This window comes from Crocuta crocuta, unplaced genomic scaffold, assembly GCF_008692635.1.
Source record: "Crocuta crocuta isolate KB4526 unplaced genomic scaffold, BGI_CrCroc_1.0 scaffold262, whole genome shotgun sequence".
Classification (NCBI taxonomy): Eukaryota; Metazoa; Chordata; class Mammalia; order Carnivora; family Hyaenidae; genus Crocuta; species Crocuta crocuta.
The window spans coordinates 5,574,646-5,590,848 of record NW_027528869.1 but is presented as its reverse complement, the minus strand read 5'-3'; the positions used below and the strand labels follow the sequence as shown (position 1 = coordinate 5,590,848).

Genomic DNA, 16,203 nt, shown 5'->3' with positions numbered 1-16,203 from the left:
TGAAAGTACTGCAAGGATATATGATTAATTTACAACAAAACATAATGGTTAAATTTGTAATTCTTACACATTGCCTATGTGTTGTAAAAATATATTTTAATGAGCATTAAAACAATCTTGGAAGAGGAGCAGTAATATGTCTAACCTTTGATCATTATGCAAAAACAGCAGTCAAATTGAAGAGCTAAGCCTACAGAGGAACAGAGCTAGTAGAAATATTAAAATGAAACCTTAATTTAGAAAATTCCATTTTATCAACCTTCAGGTAAAAAGCTTCTTCAAATAAATTGTGATCATCTTGGCAAAATGGCCTACAGAGCTGCTTGGGGAGGAAGCAAGGTAAAAACACCCAGAGAAAAAAATGAATTCTTCTGACAGAGGCCGTGAGCTAAGGTAGGGACAGAAGACTTGCACACACAGAGCCCCACACCAGCTTACCGGACAGCTCATCTCCTACAACAGCAACGCTCACAAGGGATTTTTATAAAGACCTATTTTCCTCACTAAAATAATCGGACTCCTAGAGAAAATAAAGCCCTTTGTCCAAAGTTAGTTTTAATACTTTTTTTCCTTTTGTGATTTCCTAAACTTACTGGCCCTCAAATGTTAGTTAACATGAAGGCTATTTGGCTACTTCCAAGTATCTATGGTTTGCTGCTCTGAGATGGACTTAAATTTTTCTTCTTCTTCTTCTCTTTTTCTCTCTCTTTATTTTTGGTATAATAAATCCCAGACATTCCTGGTCAGTGATGCCTTTAATATTCCTGTTTCCTTTGTACTCAGTCACTTCACTGGGTTTAAGGCATGCTTAGTGTATTTAGTTTGCAAAAATAAAACTTTTAGTACAAATTTATTTTTTATACAAATTTTTATGGCACAAGCAGCAAATCTGCTGTTTTAAGAAAATATATAAATATCCTTTTCTTCTGTACAAATATCTCCAGTATTCCCTACCCCATTTATAATTTTTAACTGTACATGGTCTGCCTCATCTTTCTCTAGTAGCTCCCTCCCCCCCTCCAGATCTCAACCAGATTTGTATTTACATTTTTGCGTTGGAGGCAGTCAGAGGAGGAGGGCCCCTCCTCAGGAGGAGTCTGTGCAGGGGGAGGGAGGCGGAGGGTAGAGGTGATGAGAGTAGCTCCTCTCTGTGTATGGAGAGGGTGGGCAGCTTTCATAGTTCTCTTCTGCTGACAAGTACTGGCTTCGGGGCGTGGGAGGCGGGGGCACAGGCTCTGAGTCATAGTTCAAGTCACTAGTGTAGCCCTTGGCCGTTGCCACGGAGGTCATTCTCCGGCTGGGAGCATAGTCACTGTCACAGACATCTGTGCTGCAGGGTGTGGTAGGGGGTGCAAAGTGCCGGTAGCTATATGGCCTGTAGCTGGTAGAGGAAGAAAACCAAGAGAAGCAGATATTTAGTTTTATAGAAAAGCAGTTTCTTCCCTATCAGAATATAGAAATATTAGATGTAAACTTCACTGAGAAGATAATATGCTACTATAATTTAAAAAATTTTTTAACGCGTATTTATTTTTGAGAGACAGAGACAGAGCATGAGCAACAGAGGGGGAGAGAGAGAGAGAGGGAGACACAGAACTCACAGCAGGCTCCAGGCTCTGCGCTGTCAGCACAGAGCCCGATGCGGGGCTCGAACCCACGAACTGTGAGAGCATGACCCAAACCAAAGTCAGACCTTTAAACGACTGAGCCACCCACGCGCCCCAATACGCTACTACAATTTAAATTTGTACAGACCAGGAGGCAATTTTCAATGGCAAATTAAAGAAAGAAGATAGTATATATTTCCTATCAGCAAATAAAATGGCAGTAGGGCCATTTAAAAATGGATAGGGGGGGAAGGCAGAGGTAAACTCAAGCTAGCCTCTGCGTGTGTTCTTACATCGTTAAGTTAAATCGTATGACAGAATATATTCAAAGCTATACTTAATGATCATCACTGGATAATCCGTTCTCTATTTTGCATTTAGCCCACACAGTGGACGGACCTCACCAGTTCCTGCTGTGCCGCAGTCTGTGAGAAGAACGGGTCCCTGCATATGTTACACTACACTCCAACATGTCAGGATTCCTTCAACAGTCCTTAATTGCTCTACATAATTTGCCTGACGAATAATTTAATGCTGTCTGATGACTTCATTCCCTCTTTAAAACTCAAATATTGTGCAAGCCAGGCTGAACTCTGGCAGACGGCCCAAGGGGCATATCTATCCCATTACAGTTACTATCAGCAAAGGGGAAGTGCTGTGGTTTGGGGGAAAGAGTTTCAATCCCCTATGTACAGATAAGCACACTGTCTAAACAACAAAATGATAAATTCTAAATATGCACATAGGACCAGTGTAATTTCTAATGTGTATTTCAGAGATCTAATTTATTTCTTGTTGTTCTACCTTTTCAAGTTCATCAAGTTTGCAGCATGGCTAACTAATAAAAAAGGCATTGAAAAGAGACGAACACACTGGTGAAAGGAAGAGCTAACTTCAAAGTGCTAGTTTTTCTATCATTTCCACCTCTATCTGTAATTTCATACAGTGTTTATATTCTAGACAGAGTAGAGCTGGTCTTGTTTCATATTTGTCCCAATCAAGGTTTCTTCATATACTGTCACCGAAGTGACAAAGAGGGGCAAGAGCACATGTAAAGCTGAGGTAACAATCCACAAAACACCTAGTGCTACACGTGGGCCATAAGATCCCATCCAGACATGGAAACTATCGGCCGGCACCCAGGCTCTGCCTCCAAACAAATGGGCACCGAAGGGCCAAAAGTCACACGACATGCTGAGCAGGTTCTCAAGCGGTTTTACCGCCAATATTGACAGGAGGCTATTAGCACTTTTTCGGTTTTAGCTTTCTGTCCAACCAGGTTCGAGCTTTGATGAAATTTCGCGGCTCAACATTTAAAAGGCCCAACATTTCCATTTTCATGTAAAATAAACAAATAATTAAAATCTAGGGGAAAAAGTAAATCAGATCAACAAAATTTCAAATCAACAAAATTCTTTTACATTCCAGTTTAGACCAGAATCTCAACAAACGTGAAAGTGTGGCTCAGAAGAAAGAAACTGAACTTGAGACGTGGGAAATGGTCATATAAGAAATGTTTTTGATGTAATTATGTTCATTTTAATGAAACAATGTTTTATTCAATTTAAAGAAATTAAAAATAAAAATTTGGGGGTCTTTCATTTTGTCTTTTCAGTTTTGAGGTTTCTGCTTTCTCTTTTGGCTTTTTAGAACAAACTAGTGGCAAGGAAAGCAATTTACAATAAAACATCAGTTTGGAATTGAGCCTGTCTTAGCCTTATGTATAAACTGAAATGGGAATTCTGAGTAACTAGTGTAAACAGTTTCACCTGATTTCTATCTAACTGTATGGTCTTATCAGGGCAATTTGACTGGAAGCCTAGGAAACCCCTTATGGAGAAGATAACGGGCGCCTGAGGGACACGATAAACACAGCCCTAGGGTCACAGGGCCCCCGCTGCTGGCTCCTGGCGGCCCCTGGAAGCTGGAAGAGTAAGGGCACAGACACCCGCCCTCCTGCTCAACACGCTCTATGGACTCACATCAGCACAAGGGCAACATTTTCCAACCCTTGTGTCTTGCAAATAGATTTCATTTATTTTAGTGAGTTATGATTTATTCCAGGCAATTTTATGAGGAATTTTTCATTCCAGATGGTAATAAAGTATGTGAAGCAAGGGCTGAACTTAAGCTTCTCTCAACTTCTCTCAAATTCTGTGCTCCTGGCACCCCTGCTATTTCACAGCTCTCACAACTCTCTGAACCCCAGTCCTATGCCAATATTCCATTCCCAGGCCACCAATCAAACCTAACCTGACCTGTAACCTATTTTGAAATCAGTTATTTTGGTGGGTAACTTTTCCTGAGACTACTGCCAAAGCACTGGGGGCTGACTCTACTTTACTACTTTAAAAGTCAGCATTTGTGACTCTCTTTAAAAAAATGTATAATGCCCGAAAGAAGAGGATGTGCAGTAGGGACATCAGCATTATGAAGGCAAGATGCCTAGTCTCTCTCAGTGACCATCATCTGTTTACGCAGGGCCACATCAAACCCACTACTTCTTTCTTCTAATAAATACTTCCACGTATCTTACCTGTAGGACCTATGAGTGGAAGGACTATTTGAAGAATAACCAAATTCCATAGTGTAATGTGATCGCTCTGTGGCTGGGGATGGCGGAGGGTTCAAAATCTAATTAGAAAAATAATTAAATTATTAAAATAACAATAGTCTACGCCAGATAAAGACCATTAGACTTTCTTTACAGTCTCTTCCTTCATCTGTATTCCTTTCCATTATACGTTAGCACAATCTTTCTAAGAACTGACCTCAAACAATGCTTCAGGAGTGGGGCTCTTCACTCCCTAAGACACAATTTCATCACGGCTAAACGGTGCAAGGTGATAAGCAGAAAATCTATACTGTAAGTCACTGGTTTAAGTTCAGCACAACAAGCTCTGAGTTTTTAAAATTATAAATGTTTAGAGAAAAATTACTGACTTAGGAGAAATAACATGTGTGCTTCCTTTTTGGGAGGTCATAGAATGAAGGTCGTCCTAAGCCTGTCAGGAGATACAATTCAGTAGTTCTACTTTTACCCAAAATATAAAATTACTGTCTAGTGCTTTCAAATATGCTGGTTACTACACAGTCAACTTAAAGACTTAGAAGTGTTGGCATGGTGGTAGCAAACCCTTCCTACGAGCCTATGTGCCTAAATTGTACACCAAACACCTTTTTAGGTTCCCATCACTGAGCACCTGCATTTAAGAAGTTAAAAATCTAGGATCCTGTTTATCTCAGCATTCAAAGTGAAACGAAGGAAAACAGACTGCTTACTGCAGGGAAGTAAGTGCCTTTGGTGCTTGAAGAACTACTCGATGATGCTCCTGTGACATGAGCTCGGTCATAAGGGGGTCCACTGCTTCCCCCCATGATACTGAGGGAGCTGATCATTGATTTACCTCGAGACATTCCTAAAATGAAGGAGGATAAATACCGAAGACGATTAAGATCTATACAAATTATTTCTATGCATAAAATATTTTTATTTAATAGTAGGATTACAAATACAATTACAAATTACAAATACAAATGGTCTGATTTTAAAACAATCTATGCTCTCTTTTCCTAAAGTAATTGGAAATACTCAGTGGGGAAGGGAAACGAATGTTCTCTAGAAGTGAACACGTCCACTGAGAGCCGGTCTACAACAAGGCCAACAATAGCTCCCATCCTTTCCCCACAAGGATAGAAACAGAGCTCTTCAAAATAAGAAGTTTTCAACCTTCGAGGATTTGTGGAAGAAAAGGCCTATGGAGAGTGGAGGTTGTGAAGCAGAGCAGATTAAACAATAGTTTTACTCAAAAGGAAACTAAATCCACTTTTAAGGGCATGAATACAAAAGTATGGGAGATTACTTTTTCATCTAATGTACGCGAATGTTGTTGGAATCACAGCCACCAATGCTAATGAAGAAATTCTATTTTTCCCAAGTGACTTCCCACACTCCAGTAACTGAAAACAGGTACAGCAAAACAAGGAATCATGATCATTAACAGTTTCAAATCCTATCTGTTTACTTAGAGTTATACCCAGAATAAGTTCTTATTTTCTGAGAGCTTTTGCCTGATACTTCCTTCTCCATATTCATTTAAAAAAAGGGGTGGGGAGGGCTTACTTTCACTATGGGCACCAGAAAGCACGGAAGAGAAAGCTGTACTTCTCTAGAGCAATACATTCTACTCAAGTACGTAGAATTTCTGGCTACTTGGCTATGCCAAAACAAACCCTATAACATAATATAACCCTCCCTGCTATCAACCCAGCTATTTCCAAATCTTTGTTTGCTGAAAAGGAATCTTAATCTGTTTTTTTGCACCTTCAATTCCTGGCCTCAGTAGCACTGAGGTCCCTTGATAGTGCACCTAAAGGAACTATGGTTTATGACTCTTTACCAAATGTCTAGCTTTTCACTTTCAGTAGAGTACATGCAGAAATGCAGTATATGTAGTACATGTAGTAAATGAACTCAGTACATATAAATGCGTGTATATGTATTTGCTTTATATTTTTTGGACAATTTCTACTAAGATCTAAGATCTTCTGTACAGAGAGACAGTGCTAGAAGTAAAAGAAAATATTTGTTCTTATAATTTTTTAAACCCAAAGGAGTCTAGTTTGAAACCGACTCTAGGCAGTATCCCTTTACTATAAAGGAAACTTGGGAATCTTGCCAGGACCCAAGACTTGACTCTCATCAGTCTTAGCTCACCTGGAAGAGATCCTGACAAAGAACTTGGGTGTGGCACATAACCAAGAGGCACAGAAGCTGGTCCATGAACGACATAGTCATTAGTCATGGTTTCCCCATCTCCCTTCATACGTGGACACAACATTCTCTGGCAGATGAAGTATATGGTTCCAGACACAAAAATGGTGACAATTACTCCAATAACTGAGCCAACTGTATTGGTGGCCTGTGGAGCTGGTTCCTCAGTTGGATCTAAAATGAGAATGCAGTCCAGTTATAAAATGGAGAAACAACTGCAGACTCAGAATAGTTATTATGAACATATGTATACCATGCTTTATGGGTATATAAATACCACTCAAAATCAAAATGAACCATCCTTAAGTGAAGACAGAAATAAAATAATACACTGAGAAGTAGATCTGTAAACTGATAAAAACAAAGATGTAAATGAATCATACTTAATTCTTAAGCTATAAATACAGAGACAGTTAAAATTCATCCTACTTTATTTTTAAATCAAATTAAATTATTAATTTTAAAAAATAATCTCTACACCCAACATGGGGCTCAAACTCCCAACCCTGAGATCAAGAGTCACACGCCCCTCCAAGTGAGCCATCCAGGCGCCCCATCCTACTACTTTATTTTGTATATCATAAAATAACATGGTTATTTTGGAATTTCAGAGAAAATTTTAGGGCCAAAAGGGATATACCTAACAAAGTCAATCGAATGTTTTACCTGGAATAATGAAGAAGCCAACAGCAGCACTGAGCTTGATTTTAGGTTTGAAAAGTGACATACAGGCCTGGTGAAGGGAGACTAGAAGCTAAAGACCAGCATTAGCTCTCAGGCCCAATACGCTGGTGCCTTCAGGGTAAGTCCTGTTGCCTGAGGGCAAGAAACATAAGGACTCTGGTACCTGAGTGCATGAGGACTTAGAAAAGCCAGAGCATGAGAGAACCAGAGGAAGACCCTGCCCATGGCATTCACCTTCACCAGAGATCCCTGAGCTATCTGAGGCTGCAGAAGCAGGTGGCATCAATATTACAGGTAGAGAGAAAAAGCAAAAGGCCTCAGCATATTTAGAGTGTTACTCTTCTATTGAGAAGGAAAATCCTTCCATTCTGAGTAGTCAGACTGTATCTCGCAACTGTAGATCTTTAAAACACCTTCCTGCTGCTTCATTTTACCTTCAATCTCCCACCCACATAGCTAAATTCAGCCTCTAAGGGAGTAAATCAAAGAAATGAAAGAAAATGGTATCATTAAATTACAAATTATGCACGGGCTGCCAGTTACATCTTTTGTCGTGGACTCTCGGGTACAGATGTTCCTAATCCTGTGGGCAGCCATGTATCTTACTCCTTTCCAGTGCACGGGCACTGCTTGCTAATGCCCAGCTTCCAGACACAACAGTTCATCTTCACGATGTCCAATTCTTAAGACTCTGGGTCACATCCTAACTCACAGAAATCAGTCTCCTATCTTCACCGCCACAGAGAAACTAGTCTGGCAAAAGTCACAGTTCTCCTATTTGCCATTTTCACTAACTCTTCATCTTAGTGACCTCTCTAAACATTCACTACTGCTGGCTCTTGTTTTCTTCTCAAATAGGTCTCAACAGTATTCTTCCAAGATACCACTCTCTTAACTTTACTGTCTCTTAGGTGCTCTCCAGAGTCCTTCTATCTTCTACTATTTTCCTCCTCTACGTAACTCTCCCTGAGAGACTTCATCCACTGCTTCAGCTTTATCTTCTTTTTTTTTTAACATTTATTCATTTTTGAGAGTCAGAGAGAGACCGAGATGAACAGGAGGGGTAGAGAGAGAGGGAGACACAGAATCTGAAGCAGGCCCCAGGCTCTGAGCTGTTAGCACAGAGCCCGACGCGGGGCTCGAACCCAGAACCACGAGATCATGACCTGAGCCGAAGTTGGATGCTTAACTGACTGAGCCACCTAGGTGCCCCCCACTTTAATTATCTTTAATAGTAGAGGCCAAATCTCTCTCCTGAGCTACAGACCCGTACAATCAACAACAACTTCCTGAAGAGCTTCAATGGGGTCTCTCATCAGCAACTTTGAAGCAACCTATCTACACTGCAATCATCTTTGCCAATATTTGACATGTTTCCTAGGTTCTAGAGGTAAAGCAGATCATAAATAAATGCTGGCACCTGTGGCAAATCAAAGGCATTTAAATTAAATTTTAAAAATTAATAAAAAACCTGTATCAGGCAAACATTGCATCTGAGACAAGATATGGAATGGTCCTTCAATTTTCAGTCCCTGCTATATATTCTAGTTAAAGACTCCAGTCACTCAATGAGATAATGAGATACCTGTGAGTTCACCTAAACTTATCAACTACATCCAAGTGGTTACAAAATGCTTTTTACTCTTATTTCTGAGATAAATCTGAAATCTATCCCCTCCTTTCCACCACCTCTGCTCCTCTTGATTTTGATAACCATCTTCTGCCTGAACTACAATTGCCTCCTAAGAATATTTAAATTACAGGCTCCAAGTAATCAGATGGTGAAAAAGTTTTAGTGGGTTGCAACAAGCATTTTAAAACAGACAACTTCAGAAGACGTTCTACATAATATAGGTAGATACTATTGTATGACTCTTGTTTATGTGTGCGCCCCCATCTTTGTACTCCTCTTGAGGAGACCAAAAAAGTGTGAAAGCAACCAATTTATCATTACCTGCCTCTAATCTTATAATGGCAATGCGTCTGCTTTTACAGCTTTCACAATTACACAGTCATGCAGGTCCTTCCCTTAGGCTGGACAATTGCTCTCCGTTATTCTGGATACTGTCTAGGCTCTTTAGAAGAGAAGTAAAGTCTTCTATGATCTCACCTTTACTTATGTTCTTTTGCTGACACCCCTCCTCAAGACATAGCTTACATTTTGGCATTCCATTTATATGCAGTTTCCCAGAGGTGCCTATTTCACTGTGCTTCTGAATAGCATATTCTCTCTGCTTGGAATACAGTCTCTCCACTTATCTTTACAATTAACACTGTTCACTGATCAACACCCAATCTTAAGCACCATTTTTCTAAGAGGGCTTCCTTGATGAACCCCATCTTTATTCCTGAAGATCTGACCACTCTCTGTTTTGTGCTACTACTTGTACAGATCTCTACAATAGCAGATTTAGTATCACTTACCACACTCCTTTACCAACAGTATCTACTATGAGCCAAGCTATATATTAATTTTCTCACAACCACCAGGCTAAATAAATATATCTTGATTTTTAAAGATAAAGAAACTAAAGTTTAACAACAAATAATTTGCTGGTAAGAGGTGGGACCAGATTTCAAATCCATCTCTACCTGGCTTTAAAATCACTATTCTTGGGGTACCTGGGTGGCTCAGTTAAGGGTCCAACTCTTGGCTTCAGCTCAGGTCACGATCTCACGGTTTCATGAGTTCAGGCCCTGCACTAGGCTCTACGGTGGTGGCACAGAGCCTGCTTGGGAGTCTCGCTCTCTCCCTTCTTCTCTACCTCTTCCCCACTCATGCTGTCTCTGTCTCTCTCAAAATAAATAAGCTCAAAATAAATAAATAAATAAATAAATAAATAAAATCACTATTCTTACTACGACCTCCAAACCATAGAGGACTTCGAGATACCTGGTACAGGAACCATGAACCCTCAGCATACAGCAGGTAAAAGTAAAAGTCTGTTGAATAAATGAATAGGCTCTAAAAGTCTTTAGTAAGAATCCCACTTGAATTATTTAAAAATACCAGCTTAAAGTCTTCATTATGAGTAAAGAAGTTTTTTTTTAAATGTTTAGTTTGAGAGAGAGGGAGAGAGAGCAGGGAAGGGGCAGAGGGAAGAGAGAAAGAATCCCAAGCAGGCTCTGTGTTGCCAGCAGAAAGCCCGACATGGGGCTTGAACTCATTAAACTGTGAAATCATGACCTGAGCTGAGATTAAGAGTTGGATGCTTATAACCAACTAAGCCACCCAGGCTCAGTAAAGAGTGACTAAAGAGTTTTAAAATGAATTTTATTTAAATTTCATTAAATCAGTCTGACAGGGTAGACCTGATTTATGCTGAATTCCATTCAGAACTAAGTTTACCAATTTGGGACATATTTTATGTCAGGGCACTGGTCAATAGTTATGAACCCTGAAGAAACTATGGGTTATGTTTCCTAGAGTCTTCAGGCCTAGGGGTATAAGCTGGCCTAAGTGTCCTCGGGCTGCACTTTAAGGAAGCCATTAAAGACACTGAGAGGGGTGCCTGGGTTGCTCAGTCCAACTTTGGCTCAGGTCATGATCTCGCAGTTTGTGGGTTCGAGCCCCGCGTCGGGCTCTGTGCTGAATGCTTGCTCAGAGCCTGGAGGCTTTTTCAGATTCTGTGTCTCCTTCTCTCTCTGCCCCTCCCCTGCTCACGCTCTGTCTTACTCTGTCTCTCAAAAATAAATAAATGTAAAAAAATTTTTTAAAAAATAAGGTCACTGAGAAACTGGTGGAAATGTGTCTAGAAAAAAAATGAGAGATGATAAACATGGGCTAACGTTTAGAAACTCTCAAGCTTATGCCACTAATGGGTTTCTACATATCTAAATCATCTGAGAATTTCCTAACTCTCGTTGTGGCAAAATAATATTTATTCTTCTTTGGTGCTTTCCTAAATGTTTCTGTGAAGATTTCTGTGCATAAGAAAACCACGGTCTTTAAGGAATTATTAAAAGCAAAGCATAAAAAATCCTGGTACAAGTAACTAGCTTAACATTAATGCTTATTTCTTAATAAGGAAATACTAATTGTAAGTGAAACCCATCCAAAGAGAAAAGGAAAAAGTATTTTAAAAATTCTCCCAGAAGAGTAATATGTAAGGTTTTAGTCCTACTTACAACAATCCAGTTCATCTGATTTGTCACTGCAATCCACATTATGATCACATTTCTTATGTTTTCCAATGCACTGACCATTGGAACAGCGGAACTGGTCAATTAAACAAAGCACTGGGGAAAAAATGCAAACAGTTTTCTTATTTTGACTATCATGTAAAGAGAAACTCTGGCAAGAGTCAAAAGTCACTTTCTGGGCACAAATGAAAAACCAATTAGACTTTAAAATATAACTTAAAAATTATTCTCTGGAGATTTCCATTGGTAGAGAGAAAAAAGTGGAAAAAGAAATCCTGCAGGAAATTTCCTATTTTGTTCTCTACATTAAATTGCATCTTTCATTAATAATTCTGTTAGGAATTAAAGAATTTTTTCTACATGAATTTCTAGACACTAAAAAAAATCTAGAGCATTTATTTGCTTGTTTTTACCACGTTAAAGGTTAGTGGTGCAAAGAGGAAAGTGTGAAATTATTTTACATTGTAATAAATTAATCCACTACTTTAGGGTCCACTGGAAACAAGGACTATCTTTACATACTGAAGGTCTAATCTTTGGACCTCACTTCTCAGTGTGCAAAGCTTACTAAAGTGTAGTACCTTTTGCATGTTAAGTGAATTAAAACAATAATCTGGAAGAGGCTACCAGACTTCAACATAATCAAGCCAAATGTACCTGAAATAAAACCCAAATTTACCACTGAGCCAAAGCAATACTCTGAATTTCAAACAACTGAACATTAATGGGAAAAAAAGACAGCCAGGCCCTACGACGTCTCGATACCTTCACAGTTCTTCTCGTCGGACTTATCCTGGCAGTTTGCGTCTCCGTTGCATCGGAGGGCACCGTCGATACACTGCCCACTGGCACACTGGAACTGGGACTCGGAGCACACGGGGCAGTTGAGCTCGTCACTGTGGTCTTCACACTCAGTAAACCCATCACACCGCCAAGCCACGGGGATACAGTCAATTTCTCCCGTGAAACAAGTAAACTGCTGAGGAGAACATGTTGGGGGCTCTTCAAATGACCAAGGCGGAGGGGAGTGACAAAAACATAATAGTCACACAAAGGTACAAACACACCTGAGTGAAGCTCATTTAATATTAACATATGCAAAACACTTTTTAACATATAAAGTTTGTAAACTATCCCATCTAATCAGAGAAGAAATACAATTTTTACACTATAACGTTTAGATTCACGAACTTACAAAACTATAAGGCAGAAGTATTCTCATATATTATAATTCAAGTAGGATTATTTGCAGTCCATTATAATCTCACCCATAATTTAGGGATAATCACTATAATTACCAACCTCCAAATATTTTAAGTTAGGCTCAAATTCGTAAGTTTTCTAGTGCTGAGACTTTCAGAGTGGTCCAGGAACTCCTGGGGAGGGGATCTACAAGGTCAAAAACGTTTACAATAATACTGAGATGCCAGTTGCCTTTCTCACTGTATTTGCACTGATGTTACAAAAGGAATGGTGGATAAAGTCTTGGAACCTTAGCAAATTCAAGGGAGTGGGATCAAACTGTACTAGTAGGCATTACAGTCTACACAGCCACACACTCACAGTTAAAAAAAGCCAGTTTTATTTTTAAATGTTCTTAATGACTCCATAAAGATATTAAAGTCAACTCTTTGAATACATGCTGTCTCCTCATAGTGTTTGATAAAATGCAAAGTATGAATAGAGCTCACGTTGCATACCTAAGTATGAGGATTTCTCCAGGGAAAGCACTTTGAGTTGTAAACTCAACCCAAAATGTAACACCATTTTAATTTTAATTTAAAAGAACTAACAAACTTACAGTTATTTGTACTTGGGTATTTGGCAGGAAGTTTTTAAAAAATGAAACAGTGAGCCTGTTACTTCAAGGAAAATCATGGCAAATCAGAACACTGTAGTTTTGGGGCGCCTGGGTGGCTTAGTCGGTTAAGCGTCCGACTTTCGCTTAGGTCATGATCTCGCGGTTCGTGGGTTCGAGCCCCGCGTCGGGCTCTGTGCTGACTGCCAGCTCAGAGCCCGGAGCCTGTTTCAGAGTCTGTGACTGCCTCTCTCTCTGACCCTCCCCTGCTCATGCTGTCTCTCTCTCTCCTTCTCTCCTAGAAATAAATAAAACATTTAAAAAAAAAAAAAAGAACACTGTAGTTTTAAAGCATAATGTAACACTGGAGCTTTCAACCAGAAATTATAATTTTGGAGAATCTGTATCTAACACGGTAAGCTTGACAGATTCCCAGTACTTAAAAGGTTTTTTTTTTTTTAATGTTTATTTTTGAGAAAGAGAGAGAAGAGAGAGGATGAGGGAGGGGCAGAGAGAGACCAGACAGAGGATCCAAAGGGGACTCCTCACCGACAGCAGAGAGCCAGATGCAGGGCTTGAATCCACAAACTGTGAGATCATGATTGAGTTGAAGTCAGACACTTAACTGACTGAGCCACCCAGGTGTCCCAAAAGTTTTTCTAATGAGACTGGTAGTGATATACACATGTGGTTTTTCATATTGTATAATGAAATTCATCAAAATGTGAAGGTCTGGGAATTTCCGGTTGAAATTCTAGTATTTCCAAATGACCACTGTAAGGTTACAAAATCAGGTCTGGGTAAAATATCCAATGAGAGGACAAAACAGATCAGTGGAGGTTAATTTAAGAGAGTCTGAGAAGATAATGGTTTCCAATTCCACACTGCAACTAAATCTGCAGTAAACTACCACTTGTCAGTATCTGGTGTAGAATTCAAGATATATGCATAATTATCTGAAAAGACTAATATTATAGTTCTCTGTTTTCCAACTACACTTGAGGCTAAATTTTCTCATATATTTCAACCAAAACTACATATTATAACAGATTGAATGCAGAAGTAGACATGAGAATCTGGCCTAACATTAAAGAGATATACAAAATGTAAAAACAATGCCACATTTTCATTAAAATTATTTTGCTTCCAAAAATATTGTTATTTCTTTTTTAAAATAATTTTTAAATATTTACTTGAGAGAGAGAGAGAGAGAGAGAGAGAGCACTCACAAGCGGGCGAGGGGCAGAGAGGAGGAGAGACAGAATCCTAAGCAGGCTCCACACCGTCAGCGCAGAGCCCAATGCCGGGCTTGAACGCACAAACTGCTCAAGATCAAGACTTGGGCACTTACCCAACTGAGTCACCCAGGGGCTCCAAGATAGTTACAACTTTCTTAACAAGTTTAACTTGAGAACATAAGCGTTTATTATTGTTATTTTTAATAAATATTTTTTAAAGTTCTTGATTTTAAATTCTACTACAGTAAATACAGATAAACATAACCCAAACAAAAGCTGTTTGAGGTCCTTGATGATTTTTAAGAATGTAAAAGTTGCTAATGCCACTTTGAGAACTGCCATTCAAGCCCAATTTGTTTATTTTGCAAATGAGGAAACTGAGGCTCAGAGAGACTAAGTGGCTGCCCAAGGTCATAGTGCTTCCTACACACAAGGGATAATTAAAAATAAAAGATTGGACCAAAAGGGCAGCCTCTTTAGTTTTAGCCCATTGCCTTTATATCGCAGGTTTGTGGACTTCATTTAAAAACTTGTCTGTTGGGGCGCCTGGGCGGCTCAGTCGGTTACGTGTCCAACTTCGGCTCAGGTCATGATTCTACAGTTCGTGGGTTCGAGCCCTGCGTTGGGCTCTGTGCTGACAGCTCAGAGCCCGGAGGCTGTTTCAGATTCTGTATCTCCCTCTCTCTCTGACCCTCCCCTGCTCACACTCTCTCTCTCTCACAGAAATAAATAAAACATTAAAGATACATAGATAGACAGACAGATAGATAGATAGATAAAACCTGTTAGTAAATTTTCTACATAACATAACTTTATTAATATGACTATGGATCAGAACCTCTTATCTTTAAAGTAGGGCATACTGGGGCAGCAGCTCGGTGGCTCAGTCGGTTAAGGGTCTGACTCTTGTTTTGGTTCAGGTCATGAGCTCATGGCTTCATGGGTTTAAGCGTCACATCTGGCTCTGTGCCGGCAGCTCAGAGCCTGCTTGGGATTCTCTCTCTCCCCTCTACTGTTTCTCACCTACTCATGCTGTCTCTGTCTCTTTCAAAATAAACAAACAAACAAAACACTTTAAAGTAGAGAATATTGCAAATTACAGGTGAACATGTTACATGGGGAATTTGAAGTATTAATTATAGAGGGAATTTGAGCCTATTATGTATTCAGCACTATACTAGATCATGTGGAGAATAAAAATAGGTAAATAGGATCCATGTCCTTAGAGAGCTTGTAATTTAATCTGGGCTGGGAAGAAAGAGACTAATGAATATGAAACAAAACATTACTCTGAACTGTATGTCAGGCAAACTGTAGTAACAAGTGCTACAATCCAGAGAATGGAGAAACAATACTGGCTGGTGAAGGTTTTAAAGATCATGAGAAGATGCTCCTTGAAAAATAAGATTTAGGACGGCATGCAAGAAAAGAAACACATCTCTGAACCACCACAAGTAAATTCACAGAAGCAAAACCGAACAGAACATACAACAGTGATCATTAACTCTAAGCAGCCGAACAAAAATAAAGTGAGATACCGAAGGAGATGGATCGGTAAGACAGCACAAATGAAAACACATCTTAGGGTCAGGCAGAGGAATTTACCTCCAGTGTATAATAAATGTTAAATAACACACACTCTTTTAAGATTTTAAGTAATCCCTATACGCAGCATGGGGCTTAAACTCACAACTCTAAGATCAAGAATCACACCAACCCAGCCAGCCAGGCACCCCCACAAAAAAATGTTATATACAAACACTGGCTACAGTTTTATTCTTAAGAACAGAAAAATGAAAACAATCAAAAGCCACTCAACAGGAGAATAAATATATTTTGGCATATTATACAGTGAAACATCACCAAGCAATAAAAAAGAAAAAAACTACTGATACACTCCACTATATGGTTGAAGCTCAAAAATATTAACCAAGAGAATCAGATACAAAAAGCATACAT

The 16,203-nt window shown here is 39.4% G+C and overlaps 1 protein-coding gene across 1 annotated transcript in view; it reads right to left on the bottom strand.

The window, feature by feature from the left end:
* Positions 1-6: 6 nt before the first annotated feature.
* The window catches only part of LRP6 (LDL receptor related protein 6), a 135,020-nt gene continuing 118,823 nt past the window's right edge, over positions 7-16,203 (bottom strand). The window contains exons 17-22 of the mRNA XM_077756461.1: positions 11,974-12,210; positions 11,194-11,304; positions 6,325-6,555; positions 4,890-5,026; positions 4,144-4,241; positions 7-1,381 (exon numbers count right to left, since the gene is read on the bottom strand). Coding sequence (XP_077612587.1) covers positions 1,087-1,381; positions 4,144-4,241; positions 4,890-5,026; positions 6,325-6,555; positions 11,194-11,304; positions 11,974-12,210 — 1,109 coding nt within the window. The 3' untranslated portion in view covers positions 7-1,086. The remainder of the gene's footprint in view (positions 1,382-4,143; positions 4,242-4,889; positions 5,027-6,324; positions 6,556-11,193; positions 11,305-11,973; positions 12,211-16,203) is intronic.